This window comes from Perognathus longimembris, chromosome 19 (genome assembly GCF_023159225.1).
Source record: "Perognathus longimembris pacificus isolate PPM17 chromosome 19, ASM2315922v1, whole genome shotgun sequence".
NCBI lineage: Eukaryota > Metazoa > Chordata > Mammalia > Rodentia > Heteromyidae > Perognathus > Perognathus longimembris.
In genome coordinates this window covers 19,225,327-19,243,602 of record NC_063179.1, presented here as the reverse complement: position 1 = coordinate 19,243,602, position 18,276 = coordinate 19,225,327, and the positions used below count along the sequence as shown (strand labels likewise).

General features: G+C 40.7%; 1 protein-coding gene across 6 annotated transcripts in view; it reads right to left on the bottom strand.

Annotated features, from left to right (window-relative positions):
* Nucleotides 1-5,596: 5,596 nt before the first annotated feature.
* Nucleotides 5,597-18,276, bottom strand: part of Rai14 (retinoic acid induced 14) — a 111,806-nt gene continuing 99,126 nt past the window's right edge. For all 6 annotated transcript variants that reach the window (XM_048368521.1, XM_048368520.1, XM_048368519.1 and 3 more), the window contains 5 exons: nucleotides 16,102-16,220; nucleotides 13,296-14,828; nucleotides 11,010-11,159; nucleotides 9,159-9,224; nucleotides 5,597-8,576 (listed from right to left, as the gene is read on the bottom strand). In XM_048368521.1, the coding sequence (XP_048224478.1) occupies nucleotides 8,499-8,576; nucleotides 9,159-9,224; nucleotides 11,010-11,159; nucleotides 13,296-14,828; nucleotides 16,102-16,220 (1,946 nt within the window). In that variant the 3' untranslated portion in view covers nucleotides 5,597-8,498. The remainder of the gene's footprint in view (nucleotides 8,577-9,158; nucleotides 9,225-11,009; nucleotides 11,160-13,295; nucleotides 14,829-16,101; nucleotides 16,221-18,276) is intronic.

Here is an 18,276-nt window from a genome sequence, read left to right as displayed (position 1 = left end):
TATGGGTGGGGTTGGGAGGGCTGGGAAAATAATGAAAGGGGTACTGATCAACATATACTGTACTCACAAACTGACATATTGAATTTAAATCCTACTGAAAAATTACTTAAGGATTAAAATAGATAATAATAATAAATAATGGGCTTGGGATTCAGACTGCCTTATTTGCAGTACTACTAACTGTAATCCTTTTCTTTCTTTTTTTTTTTTTTTTTTTTTGGCCAGTCCTGGGGCCTGGACTCAGGGCCTGAGCACTGTCCCTGGCTTCTTTTTGCTCAAGGCTAGCACTCTGCCACTTGAGCCACAGCGCCACTTCTGGCCATTTTCTGGATATGTGGTGCTGGGGAATTGAACCCAGGGCTTCATGTATTCGAGGCAAGCACTCTTGCCACTAGGCCATATCCCCAGCCCTAATCCTTTTATTTCTATTCCTCAATAAAATGTGATAATGACAGAATCTCCCTTACAGGATTTTCAAAGGACAAAAATGTTGTGCTCAACTTTATTATGATGTGAATTAAAAAAATGTATTATCTCTTTGTTTCATGAAACCTCATTTTCTCATAGAGTTGGTTATATTTTCTCCATGATTTTTCCCCAGACTTGTTATAAATAATCTATTTTTGAACATTAATTTTTTTCAGTTAACAAGAACCTGTTGGCTTCCACCTTACATAAGTTGTAGAGACAAATGGATATTTTGGCATAGTTATTATTAAAACACATCACAGAAATGAAACCTTTTCTTCTAACATGCATCCAAAGGCACTTTCCCAGGCTTGACTGGAGAGAAGGTTGGCGGGCCTAGTATCTCCTGTCAGTGAGTGTGTTTGATGTTAAGAGTCTGTGGTACTTACAGGTGGAAGCAGAAGTTCCAGTCGGTGTCATTGGTAACAGTTGGAATGTAGATGGGGCTGGCTGGCATTTTCCTATCAAGAATCATATGTGAGTTTATCTTTAAAAAATCTTAGAAGTTCTATTTAGCCATCGAATTATACCAACATTAACTGTGGAAGGGTTGGATGCTACCAACATTAACTTAATATATGATTTAGTAGCATCTAAACATACAGTAGCACTGAATGGAAGCTATAAACATTAAATTAAAGCTATCAAATATAAGTCACAAACTATATAAATTAAGGTGTGGCGAGCACGTGGAAGCAGAAATTAGAGGCCTTGGTCAAGAAGTTGTATTTGTTTTTCCTGCTTTCTACTCCATATTCCTCCTACAGAATGTCTGAACCTTATAATGAAAATTAAAAACCAAAAACTCTTAAAAAATCTTCTCCTTTATGTCTCTTAGAACCTCCAATCTATCATTACCTACTCAAGTCCTGGCATGCTAGAGAAGACCCAAAGTGGCCAGCTCTGAACTAAATAAAATGTATCTAGCATATAAATTCTCTTCCTTTTCCTCAGGGCTATTTCACTGGAGTGAAACTCATGCATCTATTTGGATAAACACGTGGTGGAAAATGTGGCTTACAATGATCCAGGTCTCAATCTTATTCTGTCTCTTACACGCAAGGGGAATGCACATTTACTGAGCCTTAGCGTGTGCTAAGTTGTTCCTCCTCCACCGACGTCACTCATTCCTTGGGAAGATCCAATGGGGCTGCATGTGCTAAGTTGTTCTTCCTCCACCGACGTCATTCATTCCTTGGGAAGATCCAATGGAGCTTTCCTTGACATATAATTCAGAACACCTAGTGCCCCCAAATTAGAAGAGCCAATCACTGATTTCTCTTTCTACCGCCTATTTTCAAAAGCAGGAGCAGGGCAAGGGGGTCTGATCCCCTCGAATTCACACCCTGGAGGATGTTCCTAGAACGTTTGGGACAGGCAGATGGCTGCCTTCTTTTCCATGGAGGTTCTTCTATAGGGCAAGCCCTGCCTCCACGAGCCCCCTTCCTGTCCACGGTTACCATGGACAGTACCCCTGAGGTTCCTGTGGCTGGGGATGAGAGCTCTCTGTTACCTGAGCAACGGCTGAGAAGCCAGGGCCTGGAACTCGCCTTCGGGGCTCGCTGGGCCCGACTGCTCTGGTCCCCCCCGCAGGTGGCTTCAGAGTTCCGGCCTGGCGGACCTCCTTCCTTGTGCCACTCGGGTTATGTGGGGAAGCTAGACTGGCTACTAGGTCTCCTACTCAGCCTAGGGTTCAGACAATGAGGTTGCCGTGGGAACAGAAAGCAGACTCAGCAGCCATGGCGACATGGGACGCACCCCGGCCACCTGCAGCTTGCGTGGCTGTCTTGAAATGGACCCATGCAGCCTCAGACTTGGCCCTGAACTTCTCCTGCTGCTCTAAGTCTTCCTCACTGGGCCATTACCTCTCTCGGGAGTGAAGGAGACACAAGGAGGGGGAGATCAATTCCAGCAAAGGACAAGAAGGATCCTATTCTTTTCAGAAGTGTGACATCCCAGAGTCAGCTACTACTAGCCCAGGCCAACCAGTCCAGCTGTGCCTCTAAGCCAGCCCCCTACCGTTTCTCCCCGTGCTGGAGCTCTAGACCTCTGAGGACAGCCTGAGAAATAACCATTGGTGTTGGCACAGTCTGGGATCACCTTTCAAATTAAGAGAGGTGCTAGGTTTTTGTTGTTGTTGTTTTGTTTTTTGAAAGTGGAGTGCAATCCGTGAAGAAATATTTTCAGAAAAGAGGGAACCTTTGACAAACACCACATAGCACTAAATTATAAAGCCACAGATTCATATATTACCTCCCTTCAATTGCTCCAAGACACAGTAGTCTAATGCTTTCAGGTTTGAGGGAACTGTACTTAATACCTAAGTGAGACTTCAGGGAATTGTATCTAATACATAAGTGAACCAAACTAGGCCTGGTGCCTTTGTAATTAAGGGTGTTATTAGGAACCCTTAGAGTGGACTGGTCTCAAAACAAGTCAAAGTGGAGCTGGAGCTGATGTATTCTGTCTTTTTTTTTTTTTAATAGAAAAATTGGAGTAGGTTTCTATTTGGTATTTTGTTCTTCTTGAATCTCGGATGGAAATTTGTCATTGGTTCAAGACTGCCACAGAGACAGTTTGCCTAGATGGGAGGAATTGTTAAATAAGTTTGATTAGCTTTGGTTCGAAGGAAAACCCAGATGGCCTGTTAAGCTCTTGAGACAAAATTTTGGAAAGATCCTACTTTCTCTCTTCAGTTTCCCAGGAGAACCTTGAGCATGGTACAACAGCCAGAGTAATGAACTTGGTTTCAAAATGGCAAGGTTCTGGTTTTGACTCTAAGTGTCACAAAGCATGGGTTCCAAGTTTCTTGAATATACAGTAATAATAGTATTTATAACACTTGATTTCTACAAACTCTTCCAGTTTCAGGATTCTGCAAGGATTTTTTGACTCCTTGTGTATGGGAGAAAAAAGGAGGATACTATTGCCTGTTTAACAAGAATTTCCCCTACTCCCTACTGTTAGGCACCAAATTGAAAAAAAGTGCTTTTTAGAAAATGTGTAGTAAAGTGTATTCAAGGTAAGTCCTCACTTCTACACACTTGGTTTTGTTCTTTATCTAGTGTGGTACTAGAATGGGCACTTGGATTATTTTTTATTTTTGGTCATTGGGCTTGAACTCTGGGCTTGGGCACTGTCTCTGACCTATTCAGCTCAAGGCTAGCACTGTACCACTTGAGCCACAACATCACTTCCAGTTTTCTGGTGGTTAATTGGAGATAAGAGTCTCACAGACTTTCCTGCCCAGGCTGGCTTTGAACATGATTCTCAGATCTCAGCCTCTTGAGTAGCTAGGATACAGGCATGAGCCACTGGCACCCAGCTTAATTTGTTTATTTTTATTTTTTGGTCAGTCATGGGGCTTGAACGCAGGGCCTGGGCACTGTCTCTGAGCTCTTTTTCTCAAGGTTAGCACTCTACTACTTTCAGCCACAGTGCCACTTCCACAACCATTTGTTTTGACCTGAAAGAAACATGTAGCTTCTCATCTGTGAAATTAGAAATCAAACCCAGAGAACCAAAAAGATTTTTAAGAATTTCAAGTCTCTGCGATGTTTTCTTCTCTTGTTATCTTAACCCCATCCCTCAGATGTAAACAATTATAGTAGATGTGCTTCAGGTTGGTTCACTAACTCTGACGTAGAATACCACAGTGTGGGTCCATAAATAACTCACATTCCTTACCATGATCCCAAAGTAGAAGCAGCAAACACTGCTAATGCAGAAAGCTTTACAGAGGAAGTGTGTGGGGTATGTGTGTGTGTGTGGGGGGGGGGGGTTACAATCCAAATCTAATGTGATTATTTCCAAAGTATTCCAACCCCAGGAACTATGAAATTTAGGAAAAAGGAAATCCAAATAAACATTTTTTTGAACACTTTCTGGTCTCTCAAGACAAGTCTTACTTCACTTTTGAACTCCAACAGTATCCTGTCCCCGTCCTCTTGATGACATTTACCACAGTTAACATGTGATGTTTGTTTCCAAGTTTTTCACACTCTTCAAGTCTCTATCTACTGCAACAGAAATATCTATTGAATACCTCGTAGGTACTAGATATTATTGTAAGCATTGAGAAAGTGTGTTGGTTAGCTCTCTGTTGCTGTGACAAAATCAGCTCAAATGGAGCAATGATTTATCTTGGCTCCTGGTTTCAAAGATCTCAGCTCATGGGGAGTTGGCCAAGTTGTTTTGAGGACTATGGCAAAGCACAGCATTATGGAAAGGAGCATGTAGACAAGGTCTGTTCAATTTGCAGCAGCTGGGAAGCAGACACAGTATCCACTGGGCAAGGATCCCAATATACTTTCAAGAGTGCATTCCAAAGGATGGTTCCCTCCAACCAAGCCCTGCCTCCTGAAGTCTGCAACACTTCCCGATAGCCCCATCAGCTGGGAACCAAGACTTCCAACGACTGAGTCTTTAGAGGACAGTCAAGATTAGACAATGTTAAGTTCTCCCAGAATTTACATTCTCCTGAGGTATATAAAAAAAGCACAGGACTGCTAATAAGCAACACAGTACCTCTTCAAGTTTGAAAAGGGCACAGGGCTTAAGTACTAGACAGCAATGTTGCATGAATGAATTAAAAGCTCTCTCCTCCAAGTGAGACATGGCCATGTTGGGTGGTACAGTTTTTGGAACAGAGGGTAGACTAAACTTCAAGACAACCACTCCCTCAGCCAAGGGAATCACCTTAAGACCAGTGATAAAGCCTATGAAGAAAAGCAAAGTCAGATAAGTGTATCATAAGATAGTACCTTTGATTTTTTTCTGCATCTTCCAACTTCTCTTCCTTCCACTTTTTAATTTAAATTTTATTGTAAAAGTGACATGCAGAGGGGTTAGTTACATAAGTAATGATTACATTTTTCAACAGTGTCGCCCCTTCCCTCGTTTTCTCCCATATTCCCCCCCACAAGCTGTAAAGTTCATTTTCAACATTGTGTCTAGTATCACTGCTGAATTGGTTCATCCTTTGTCCCACTGTTTCTCTGATTCCTCTTCCCTTTCCCAAATCAGATAAACATATATAAGACAAAGGGTACAGAAATTAAAAAAAAAAAGGGGCAACAGGGAATAAACTTTACTAGGCTCACCTGACAATCCAGGACAATCTTATTTTCAGCTCAACTGATTACTAACTTTATCCCGTGCCATAGGACTTAGCCTATTCACAGGTTCCAAGGATTACAAGGATGGACATTTTTGGGGAGGGCACTTATTTTACATGGCTTTAAAGACCCCTCTACCATTTTCTGGTGTAGGGGCTTCTATCAGTTGGTTGTACCTGGCTTCATTTTTCCTCTTTAAGAAAGAAAAACAAGAACATTTTTCATTTCATAATCTGGAGTATCTAATCAATTCTCGATTTCATTGGGTTGTTACCCCCACTGTAGGCCTGCTTTGTAATAAATGTGAAGGAATCTCCACCCTTCTCGCCACTGTCTCTTGGGGCTTCTCAGAGGAGCCTTTCCGTGGCTGGTTGCCACATTGCCCATTTCCTCAGCCAGATTTTAAGATCCATTTACGATGACTCTGAGGGTTGAACTTACTTTGATTTCTCCAATAGGCCATCATGCCTGACAGGTCTCTGTTCTGACACAGACATGTCTTGCTTCCTTGGTCTGTTGCTTTTTCCAACTTTCTCTTTGCAGTTTGTCTTATAGTTCTGCTAAACAAGCATCACCCCCATCTTCGCTGAATGGTATTTCTGCTGTTGTCAGCACACATTCCAGATTCTATCATGCCACAAAAGGCGGTGCTTCAACATGCTCTTAGTTTTCTCACCACACAGCATATCATGTTATCTTAAGATGGGTGAGTTTAATTGCTAAGAACTTTGGAACCTGTCCTAACCAAGTTATGTAAGAACAAAATTAATATCACTTATTCAGTTGTTTTAAACCATGTCTTACTATTAAGGACAAAAAAGGAGAAAACGAGGGGGGAAATCCAGTGAAATCTTCCAAACAGATATAAAGAACACAGCTCAAACAAGAGGTAATTCTGAATTAAAGGACTGTGACCTAACTGTCCCAAAGTGGCCACTACCTAGGGCAGAGCTGGGAGACAGATGGCCTAAGCCTTAGCATGACAAAGTGGGGCCCTCTCCCCCCACTCAGCATCCCTCACCCCAAAATGCTACTGAGCTTCAGAAGCCACGCCATACTTATGAATACAGAAAAAAAAATCAACAAGAGAGATGCAAAAGGTAACAAGTTTATTTTCTGCAATTACTTCTGTAAATTACAAAGACAAAATACTGAACTACAGTATATAACTTTTCAATATTTAACCAGAGTACTTGTAATAAATATGCATCCTGAAACAAGATAAAGGGCTACAAACACTTTGTCAGGCATCCTACAAAATGTCTCAAGTTTTAAACACTGCAGCATTTCTGTGCAGGGGTGGGGGGTGAGAACGGGGGTGGGAGGGGGAGAGTTGTTTTGTATTTTCTTAAGTGTTGTGACAAAAAGTCCTTTCACATTTCTTCAGAGCATATTTGGAATTGCTTCATGATAATTAAACAACTTAAGAATAAGTAACAACACCAAGCTTAAAGCCATGTTTGTTTTGATGTCGTTGGTCCTCCAGTACAAATGAACAAATCTTCCAGTTGAGCCAAGCACCCTCTGAGCCCGGCAGCCCTGTGGTACGTACGGGCCCTGTCGGAACAGGCCTCCACTCTCAGCAGTCTTCTACTTATCTCCCTCAAGATCAATGCAATAAGACAAGCCACAAGCAAGTTAGAAACACTTTCCAGCTTAATAGTAACGCGAACAGAACTATTTCTCTGCCCTCCTGTCCCCCCAGACTTTTGCTATGCACCACGTTACCATATCAGGATTTTGTTTCAAAGTTGAAAAATGGACTTGTACTAATAATAGGCCTTAAACATAATTTATGGCTGCTTGCAGAGTGGGGGACATCCAAACATATTCAGTCAGTAAAAAAAAATTGATTATATTGAGAAATGTGATACAAATTTAGAGAAGACAGTGATAGAAAGTCCTAGGGGTTATTGGTGGCAGCTCATATTAAGTTTGGAGTACATTAACTACCCTTGGCTACAGCTGAAAACTTGGAGGAAAAAGTTTTTATGAGGCAAGCATGGTTACCTAAAAAATATTCTGTTAATATAATCTAGTATAATTTTACTTATTTAGGGGTTGAGACAGGAAAACATCTTTAGGAGCCAATAAAAATATTATAGAGAAAAAAAGACACTTTAAAAAATTGAGGTTAGGAACTATGAGGCATTTCTTTTGGCTGTAAACATACAGTTTACTGTCCCTTGTTGAAACACAAATATTTGGATTTCCTGAGCTTCATGGATAATAGCAGGAGGCAAGTTTGCATAGAAAATTTGCAATATGTCAATGACTTACTGAAAAAAAGGAAAAAAAAACCTTTTAAAGGACAGTTTGCTTTTGTTGTTAGACCATATTTTAGAGAGCAGTGCTCATCAAGTTGTAGGGTGATTAGCAGGGTGATAAGATGTATGGCAACTAGGGGAAAAGACGGAAGTATAGTTTTAAAAAAAATCCACAGGATTATCATGATAAAGGGTCTTCATAACTAATGTTGTAATAATTTGGCCAGAAATGAAATCATGTTTTGGGATTGAAAGCCAAAGGCAAAAAGAGCTCTCCTGTGCTAATGACACAGCCCGAGGGCAGGCACTGAAGCAGTGGGCAGACTTGTGAAGCCGCTCAGTTGGCTGGGTACCAGGGAGGGTGGCCACCTGCCAACATCAGGACCAGACCTTTGGTGATGGCTGTTCCCAGCTATGGAATCTCAAAGGATGTCAGGGACACTTCCCTCTGCTGGTGTGAAGTCTCTAGGAGGTTCTGAAGAGGGCCTCTTCTCCTGAGAGCAGTCCTCAGAAACCTTTAGAAAGAAGGAAGCTATGCTAGGTCACAGTGCATACCACGAATAAGAACAATGGCAGTGGTCACCAACAACGGGTTCTGACATAAAGCGAGACACCAAGGGTCAATGTCCTGCCAAGGAATCTACATTTACTTCTTTTGGGATTGGTTTTTACACATGGTCAGGATTTGCTTCAGTACTTTCTGAACATCTTCATCCATCTGGCCCTAGGAAATTCACACAAAAGACATTCATTAAAACCCCCATCAAGGTGTATCATCCTATCTCCTGGGGAATGAGATGACTTGCTGTGATGAGGTCCTCCATTGATTCCCACTAATATTGAGAAGAATATCACCCCTACCATTTCCTTCATGTCTGTGAGGACCTGAGCCCAACAGAGGGCCTTGCTTTTATCCATCTGGAGTACTATGAATCTTAGTCTGCCAAAGGGGAATGGGGTACCTGGAGTCAGTTGCTGACGTGAGCCTAGCCAGCCAGAGAGCATCAACAAACAGAGAGGTAAGGAAGTACCAAGTGCTCTGAGACCACAAAACCTGGGTCTTCCTGATGAGGGACAGTAGACCAATCTTTAGCTCTTAACATATGATGAGGCTGCTTCTAGTTAACAGCATTAAGCTCTGGACACACAACCCAAAACAAAGCAGGGCAAAGCAAAAGGTATCTGAAAGCTTTCCAAATGGAAGCATTCTCCTCTCATTCTTGCTCTTTCTGCTGGTTTGTATAGTGGGAACTTTGGCAACATCTGCTACCGTATTTCTTTAGGATGCCCAGACATTGCACCATACCTGCACAGCATACAGAAGATGCATTCTATAAACGGATATGACCTCCTGGTGTTGTTTCTTGCATTCCTAGAGATAGAGAATTGGATGTTATTGGCAAGCTTAGATCTTTAAAGAACAGAAACAAACACTTAGGAGAAAGCTGCTCCTGATTCTAAACAATTGCTTTATTCTACTATATGCTGGCCTATGAAGCTTCTAAAATGACTGAGTTCACTCAATTCTGTATTTCCGATTGTCACCCCTGTCATTTACTTCAGTGTCAATCACATGCAGTTCAGATTCCACCTGACCACACCACAGGGATGGTGGAAAGGATTAAAAATTGGCAAAGGTCATTGAGTGACACATTGAGTCCTTCTGAGTAATGGTAAGTCATTATTCATTGCTTCAAGATTCAGAACGAGGCTCACTTCCTGTGCAAAGCTATGATTCTCACAGGCAGGGTAGATACTTTTCCTCTGTGTGTCATGTTAGTGGATGATCACTATATTTTTGGGTACTGGGTATGAATTTCATGACAGCAAGGACTGTGTCTTACTCATTTTTATATCCTTGGCATTATATGCAATACTTACAGTTCAATAAACACATGCTGAAGCATCTTAAGAATGAGTACAGAAACCATTAGTGCTTTATCTACAAATATGAAATAACCATTGTCTAAGGAGAATGACCTGCAGACCCAGTAAGGAGCAATTTCTTCTCCAAATTATTCCACCACTGTTAGACCTTTTTACACAAAAGAGCTAGGATTCTATTTTGTGCCAGCCAGAGTAACGAGTGTAGAAAACAGAATTCATTAGTATTTAGTCTATAATGAAGAACTTACTAGATGTATGTCTGTCTGTAAGTGTAAACTAAACCTCAATTTGTGTTAAAAATAAATAATATTCCCTCCTCAGCTCATTTAAACCTTATAGATACTTAAGTAAGCTAAATAATGGCTGCCCAACGGTGATCACATATGATTTCCTGGCATTTTTAAATATGACCTTATATGGTTTCAGGGATCTTTGAGGGTACTATATTTAGGGACAGTGTAGGAGATTATCAAAGACTGAGCAGGCTTCAAACGTTGTCGCAAGGATCTTTATAAAAGCACTACAAATAAGTTAAAGGCAGAGGGGAAATTTGGGAAAACAGAAGTTGAAATGATATGCCTGAAAATGAGCTAGGGGCCATAATCCTGGAAAGAAGGTGGCCTGTAGAAGCTAGAAAATTAAGGAAGTTTTTTCCCTTAGAGCTTCCAGAAGGAACCAAGTCAACAACTTCACCTTAGTAAGCCCTTAGGTAAACCCTTTAGTAGAATCCATTTCAGATTCCCGATCTCTAGAAATGTTAAGGTAGTAAACGTATGTGGCTTCAATTCAAATTTGCAGGGATTTATTACAATACCTACAGGAAACAACAGACAGGAAAAGGTTTCTTGGGTCAAATAAGATAGTCCATGAAGCGGCTTCAAATATATAAACACACAACTGCAAAGACCATGACCCGTTAGCAAAATGCTCTTGCCACAACCAGAGATGGAGAATGACCATTATAGAAAGTTAAGAAGGGGTAACATGTGAGTGCATAGATGTCATGCGAATGGGTATGTGACAAGCCATGCACTCAAACTGTCCTTTCGATTCCCTCCTTCCCAGCAGTATATTCACCCATCTCAAGTACAGATGACACAACTTCACCAGTATTTTGTTTTTTCTCTTTTGTCCTCACCATCGCAGTCTTCAGTCCGCTGCTCACTAACGCCTAACTCTCCTTCAGGCTGAGAATCTTGCTCAGGGTCATCGAAGCTGTCACCTGCCTCCCCCTCCCCACAAACCAGGTAGTAGAAAGAAATCTACTCACGACCAACTGGGTCTGGAGCTGCTTGACCTGCTGCTGCAGTGTCTCCAGCTGCTGGCTCTGTCTTTTGGATGAGCTGGTTGAGTAGGAGAGCTGAGACAGGCTATTCAGGGCCTCCTTCAATTTGGTGACTTCTTTTGACATCTCAGTTATCTAGTGTGTGGTGGGGGGGAAAAAACACCCCCCAAATCAGCATCAATAGGCAGTAATGTGTCTCCAGACATAAAATTCCAGAGATTTCTATGCCTTCAACACAGTCACTTCTATTGGCCTGAGACCTGAGAAACTAGAACAATGTGTGTGTGTGTGTGTGTGTATGTGTGTGTGCCTGTACTGAGACTTGAATTCAGGGCCTGGGCTCTGGCCCCATAGCTTTTTAGCTCAAGGCTGGTACTGCACCACTTGAGCAACAAATCCACTTGTTTTTTTGGGGGGTGGTGGTAGTGATGGGTATTGGAGTCTCAAGGACTTTCCTGCCTGGCTGAGTAGGCTGAGATCTCAGCCTCTTTTTTTTTATTTTGCTAGTCCTGGGCCTTGAACTCAGGGCCTGAGCACTATCCCTGGCTTCTTTTTGCTCTGCCACTTGAGCCACAGCGCCACTTCTGGCCATTTTCTGTATATGTGGTGCTGGGGAATCGAACCCAGGGCTTCATGTATATGAGGCAAGCACTCTTGCCACTAGGCCACATTCCCAGCATCTAGCGCTTCTTGTTACCCTACACCATCAGCTTTCGAAGCTATTTCTCAAGCACTCTTTACAAAAGGGCCTCAATGTCATTATGCAGAGCCTCCAGGAGGAGAAGACTGGGAATGCCGCAGAGACTCAGTAAGAACTGCCCTGAACTTAATCTTCGCTTCCCTGTGGTCTCAGCACCACATCCAGCTTCCCACATCCCGTGCCCCCGCCCCTCCTTCCTAGAGAGGTTTGAAAATGGAGAATGAGAAAACAGTGTTTATGTGGACTTGGGTGAGGACTTCCTGGAACTTTGAGAAGGAAGATTAAGTCTATAAAGTATCAAGTTTCTTTATGATAGAGAAATCAATTTGGGATTCAAAATGAAGAGATGAAGTTCAAGGTAGGTCACAAACATTTTTCTCAGCACTGGCAGAACTTCTGTTAAATGATTTGTTTGTTTGAGATAAGGTCACGCTATGTAGCCCAGGGATTATATACATGTGCCACCATACCTGTCCTGTTATATGGTTTTTGAAGGACAGATATGTACCATCTATATAAAAATGCTTTATTCTGAAGGCAGAAGTTGCCTTCTTCAGGATGCACTGAGAACTCTATAGTTACGTCCTGCTTTTTGTATAAACTGAGATGCTCATATGCTTCCCCTTAGAACAGGCAATGTGCTATACATAACATAGTTGTACATTATCTTTGCGATTGCTTTGAATTCTGGTTTTGTTATTATTTAAAATTGTAGTTATAAAATTTTTCAGTATAGTACAGTACATAAACTGTGAGGTGCGTGCTAAAGCGAATAAGCGAGTTTTCATGCTGACCCACTCAATGCTATTCAGAACTCAATTGGCTTAGCACTTTCTCATATCCTTAGGTGCATTTAGATTGTCAGAGTTAACCTGTGTTTAAAAAAATAAAAATAATAAAATACATGTATATACATAAAAAAAATAAGGTTTCCCTCATGGGAAAACAGCAGCTACATGCTTCTTTCCTATACTACTGTAGCAAACCAAGGCATTGATGAGAGGCATGCAAATTGTGCTTCACTTTACAGTGTTTATCAGAGCACTTAATAAAATGTAAGGCTGGTATTTATTTGAAGTTGTACAGTATGACTTAATTCACATCTGTTGGAAAAGAAAATATATTCTGTTGAGTAGTTAAGAGGCTGTACATGTTTTCTTTTGTGTTTGGATTCTTTGTACTTTTTCATGTTCAGTACATCAATAAACAAAGTTGAAGGGAAAAAAATAAAAATGCTTTATTAAAAGTAAACAAAAAAGAACATGCTTTACAATAAGGAAGAATACAGATTGGTGTTCTTTAAAGATCCATTTCCAACCTACTATTCTTACTTGCTTTTTGAAATGGGGTCTGACTCTGCAGCCCAGCCTGGTTGGCCTTGAATTCACTATCCTGAACTTGACCTCCTGAGTACTAAGATTACAGAGGTGCAACATACTATTCTGAGGACAGCTAGTGACGGGTACAGAGCCCAAGCCTTCCCAATAAATCCTGTAAATACACAGCACAGTAAAAGCTGAAGAGCCTATGATGTATTGCTAGAAGCTCAACAGCAACGGAAATTCACCCACCTTTTTGTCTTTATCCTCCTCCAGTTTTGAAGAGCTTTCAGAGTATCTTTTCATTTCAGCAAGTTCTTCCTGAGCCTGCTGGAATTTCTGCAGTAGCTCATTTACTTCTTGCTCTTTGGCTTTCAAGAGAGTCTGAATGTTTTCCTTCTCCCTTCTCATTTGTGAGACCTCACTTCGCACTTGGGCCACCTCGGAATGGACTTTCTCTTTTTCCTTGATGGAATCCTTTAATTTTGCTGCCAACACACTCACTTCGCCTTCTAAGGATGACTGGAGCTTCTCATAGGAAGATCTGGGTACCATCGCCTCGTTCATTGCAGCTTTCTCTTCCAGGAGCTGTTTCTCCAGCTTTGCTATGTCTACTTCCTTGTTGGCAAGGTGCTCTTTCAAATGGCTTATTTTTTCTTCCATCTCTTTGGCAGTAGTCCGCAGCGTGGTTATCACTTGTAAATGCTCTGTGATGGACACAGAGTTCTCCTTCTGTGCGTCCACAAGTTGTTTGAGCTGCGTCAACTCGTTCAACACTTTTGAATACTGAGACTTCATTTCACAGAGCGCCTCTTCAGCTTTAGCCCTGGACACATTGGTCACTTGCATCAATTTCTCATGCTCAGCTTTGTGGATATATTCGGCGGTCACATCCTCCAGAGATTTCCTCTTTCTATAATCCTCCAGCTCAGCCTGGGCTTCCTTGTAGAGCTGGGACAGTTCGCTCACCTGTTTATTGAGCTCATCTATCATCCTGTTCATGGCCTCTTTCATGTCTCCAGCTTCATCACTGGCTTCCTGTGTCACGTGACTTTGTAGTGTGTCTTTTAACTTCATGATTTCTTCTTGGGCCTCTTGGTACTTCTCAAACAAAAATGCCTTCTCCTTATTCATATTCTCAATTACAGAGCAATATGAACTTTTCATTTCCTCATACTCTTCCACAGGTGGCTTAGTCTCTCCACCTTTCTCCCTCTCCACCAGTTTGTCTTCTAACTCTTTCACCTTCTCTTTATTTCTTTCACTTTCTTCCAATGCATTCTGCAGATCTCGCTTTAGCACATCTATCTCGTCAGTGACTCCTGCCTCACTAAGAGGTGAGTGGCTATCCTCATTCTCATGGGAAAGGAGACCCAGTTTCATCTGCTTCTGCACACTGAGGACCTCTTTCATGGCCTCCTTGTACTTGGTCTGAGTTTCTTCCAGTTTCTGACTGAGATCAGAGCCATTCTCTGAAATCTCTGTGCTGTTCAAGCACACCAGGTCTGCATTTCGAGACTGAAGTTCAGCCTGTAGCTGCTTCTTCTCTGACTCAGAGCTCTCTAATCTCTTCTGCAAGTCTTGTAAAGTCTCTTGTAGTTGCTGGATTCTAACGTCGCTGTCAATAGTGGATTTCCCCAAAGAATGTGCTAAGACGGATGGAGATGATCCGGAGTCTGGGGGCGAGCCTTCACCAGATTTGCCCAGGGCTGGAGCTAGGTCAGTTTGGGTAGAATGCAAAGAGTCAAAGCTTAGGTCTGCTTCTACCTCCTTCGGTGACTTCGCCTAGAAAGGTAAGGAATTAAAGGACAATAAAGATGTGGTCAGGTGAGTAAGGGACTGAAACAGAGGAACAAATCTGAATTTTAGTATTGAAAAGCAGTAAGGTCATTCTGCATGTGTACCTTTGCAGCATGAAAAACAATGCTCTGGTACATGAGGGCTAGATGAATGATATCATTCACGACTTACTCATTTATCAGGACAAATTATGTCATTTATTATTTTATCTTTTACTTTCTTTTTTTTTTTTTTTTCAGTTATAGGGCTTGAACTCGGGGTCTGAGCGCTGTCCCTGAGCTCTTCTGCTCAAGGCTAGCACTCTACCACTTGGAGCCACAGCACCATTTTTAGTTTTTGAGTGGTTAACTGGAGATGTCTCATGGGGACTTCTCTGCCCAGGCTGGCTTGGAACTGTGATCCTTAGATCTCAGCCTCCTGAATAGCTACGATTACAGGCATGAGGCACTAGTGCCAGGCTATTTTATCTTTTTCTTGAGGGGTATTAAGAGTTTGAATTCAGGACCTCACTGTAGCTAGGTAGGTGCTCTACCACTTGAGACACAGCCTTACCCCTTTTTTGCTTTAGTTACTTTTTGAATAGGATTTCTCATTTATGCCTGGTCTGGTCTGGAACACAAGCCTCCTATTTACATTTCCTGGGATAAGGTATGAGCCAGCATGCCGGCAATGTTTTTAAACGCTGAAATTATTTGTCTGAAAACCTCTCATTCAAAATTTTCTTTGATCCCCATATCACTCTAGTTCCTAGGAGGGAAAAGGGCAAAGTATAGCTATTGCTTATCAACTTAAGATTGCAAAATGATCCAATTTACTAAATGGAGAGTTGATATATAGAGACATATATTTTAAAAAGAAATGTAAGGTTTTCATATATATAATTATGTTATCCTATGATTCTCACATAAATTGTTTATATATTCTATTAAAAATTTAAAATATATAATTGACACATTGTATTAATTCATAATTTCATATATAATATATGATGTACTTTATATATAATACACATATTATATACATGAAATATATAAACATAATGTACTTTAAATGTAATGTATTCCATATTATTTAACAACTTACAGAACGAGATAATGAACAGCACTCTCATGAAACAAATACAACTTGAAACAGTAACTACATATTGAAAAAGAAGAAACGTATGCAAATATTCTAAGCAAAATGCACCTGACTACCCTTCGGAAAACCAACAGCTTGAATCTAGAGAACAGTTCATGGTAGCCATTTATTCACCCACCTGCAATTTATCTTGTAACTCTTTATTGTGTAAGGTGAGGGAAGCAACTTTTGCTTGCAATAGGACAAGAAGATCTTGCTGGTCAGCTTCAGAACTTACATCTAACAAGCTATCAGCACCTTAGAAGAAAAGAAAGTAATCTGAATATTCAAAATGATTAAGCTGTCATTTTACTGCTACACATCTTAGTCTAGTTTCTCCTCCTAGTTCTTTCCCCAGCTGCAGGGAGGAATAGCAGTTTTCAGATACTGCTATTTTCTCAATGTGGAATTGCTAGCACAACGCAAAATTCAACTGTATAGAAGCTGACTCTGAAAATGGATGTGTGGTCAGATAATTTTTTCACTTACTTGATGAGGTCCTTTTTTTTTCTGCATCCCAGGGCTTGAACTCAGGGCCTGAGCACTGTCCCTGGCTTCTTTTTGCTCAAGGCTAGCACTCTGCCAACTTGAGCCACAGAGCCACTTCTGACCTTTGCTATATATGTGGTGCTGAGGAATCAAACCCAGGTCTTCATGTATATGAGGCAAGCATTCTTGACACTAGGCCATATTCCCAGCCCTTGATGAGGACTTATCTTTAATTTTCTTTTTGTTTTTTTTGGTTTCTCCTTGTTCCACATAAGTCCCAATTCTATGAATCCTTTCAGAACTATTTCTGGTTAATTTCTTGTCTCTATTACTCTAGTTCAGATGTTTATCACTTCCTTAGAAACTCTGCAAATGGTTTCCCAAAAAATCTCTGCCCCTTTCTTTTCCCTATTAAAATGTGGCCTATATAAAAATATCAGACTTGGATTGGGTCATTTCATTGGTTCAAGCACTTTAAATAATCTCCAAACTCCTTTATCTGGGCTAAGGCCTCTGTGTTTGGCCCCCATTGTACCTTTTCAGGTACATCTTTCCTACACTGCTATTTCCCTAACTCATGGTTTCCATTATATCTCTGATGTTCTCACTGTGCATTTGATTTGCTTACAGTTTAATTCACATGACTACTCTTGCTTTATCTCTACTGAGATGGACCCAAGTCTACCTTTGCTTCCTACTTGAAGCATCTGATGACCAGCCTAGCATGACCTGAGAATTGCTTCTTTGAATCCCACTGTAATCACTGTTGTGGGCAGACCATGGTTTTTTTTTGTTGTTGTTGTTTTGTTTTAAATGTTGTATGGATTATCATGCCCAAAGAGCATCTAAAGCAGTGCCTCTCAAAATGCTCACTAAGGCAAGGAACTTGTTCCATGCGGAATGCAATGCACTACTTGCTTTACCTAGAAATCACAGGGAAAAGAAATATCTGCTGGACAAAATGGTGTGCTCAGTTGCACAGCTGGATGATATGAGCAACTTTTTAATTACTGTTCACTGCCAGGTAATAGTTTGTAGACAATGCTGAATAATACAGATCTAATTATTTTGTATACTAAACTTGGTATTTTCTCAGCCACTTAACACAGATTTGAAAATTTCAATCTTAATTTGGATAAATGTAAACATGATGTTTTTTACAGAATAGCTTGCTTCTGATATATGGCACTGTTCTGAGGTCTGATGCCTAAAAGCACAATTTTAAGAGTTCTTTTGACATGAAGTCTGGCAAGTTTCCACTCTAGTGGAGTGAATTAAGAGATTAGCAATGTCTTACAGAAATTGAAGTCACTTCTAAGATAATGAAGGGTGGTTTAAGAAATGTCCAATGTAACACTTGTTCTGTTACATTAACATTGATCTCTGCCAGTAGTTGAAAAAAAATTAGTATTTTTAAATGCTAACCAAAGGTTCTTAAATGAACAAAAGTGTACAATACTCTTAAAAAAACTAAATGCTTGGGCAAAAAAGTACCTTTGAAATCATCTACTCTATATTTCAAATTCTAAAGATAAGGTACAGTCTTAGAAATGTAGTACATCACTAAAAATCTATAGATTCTTTAAGAGTTCCCTTTCTCTTTCTAAATACTTTTTCTTTTCTTTTCTTTTTTTTTTTTTGAGATAAGGACTTTCTATGGAGCCTAGGCTGACTTTGAACTTATGATCTTAGTAGAAACTTTTAAAAGATAAAATGAACCACACCTGATTTTGGTAAAGACAATATGACTGTATATGACTTTACTAATACTATCTTTGTGTAAACTTCTACCTCAGTATGGTAAATTAGATAGTGTCAGGATGGT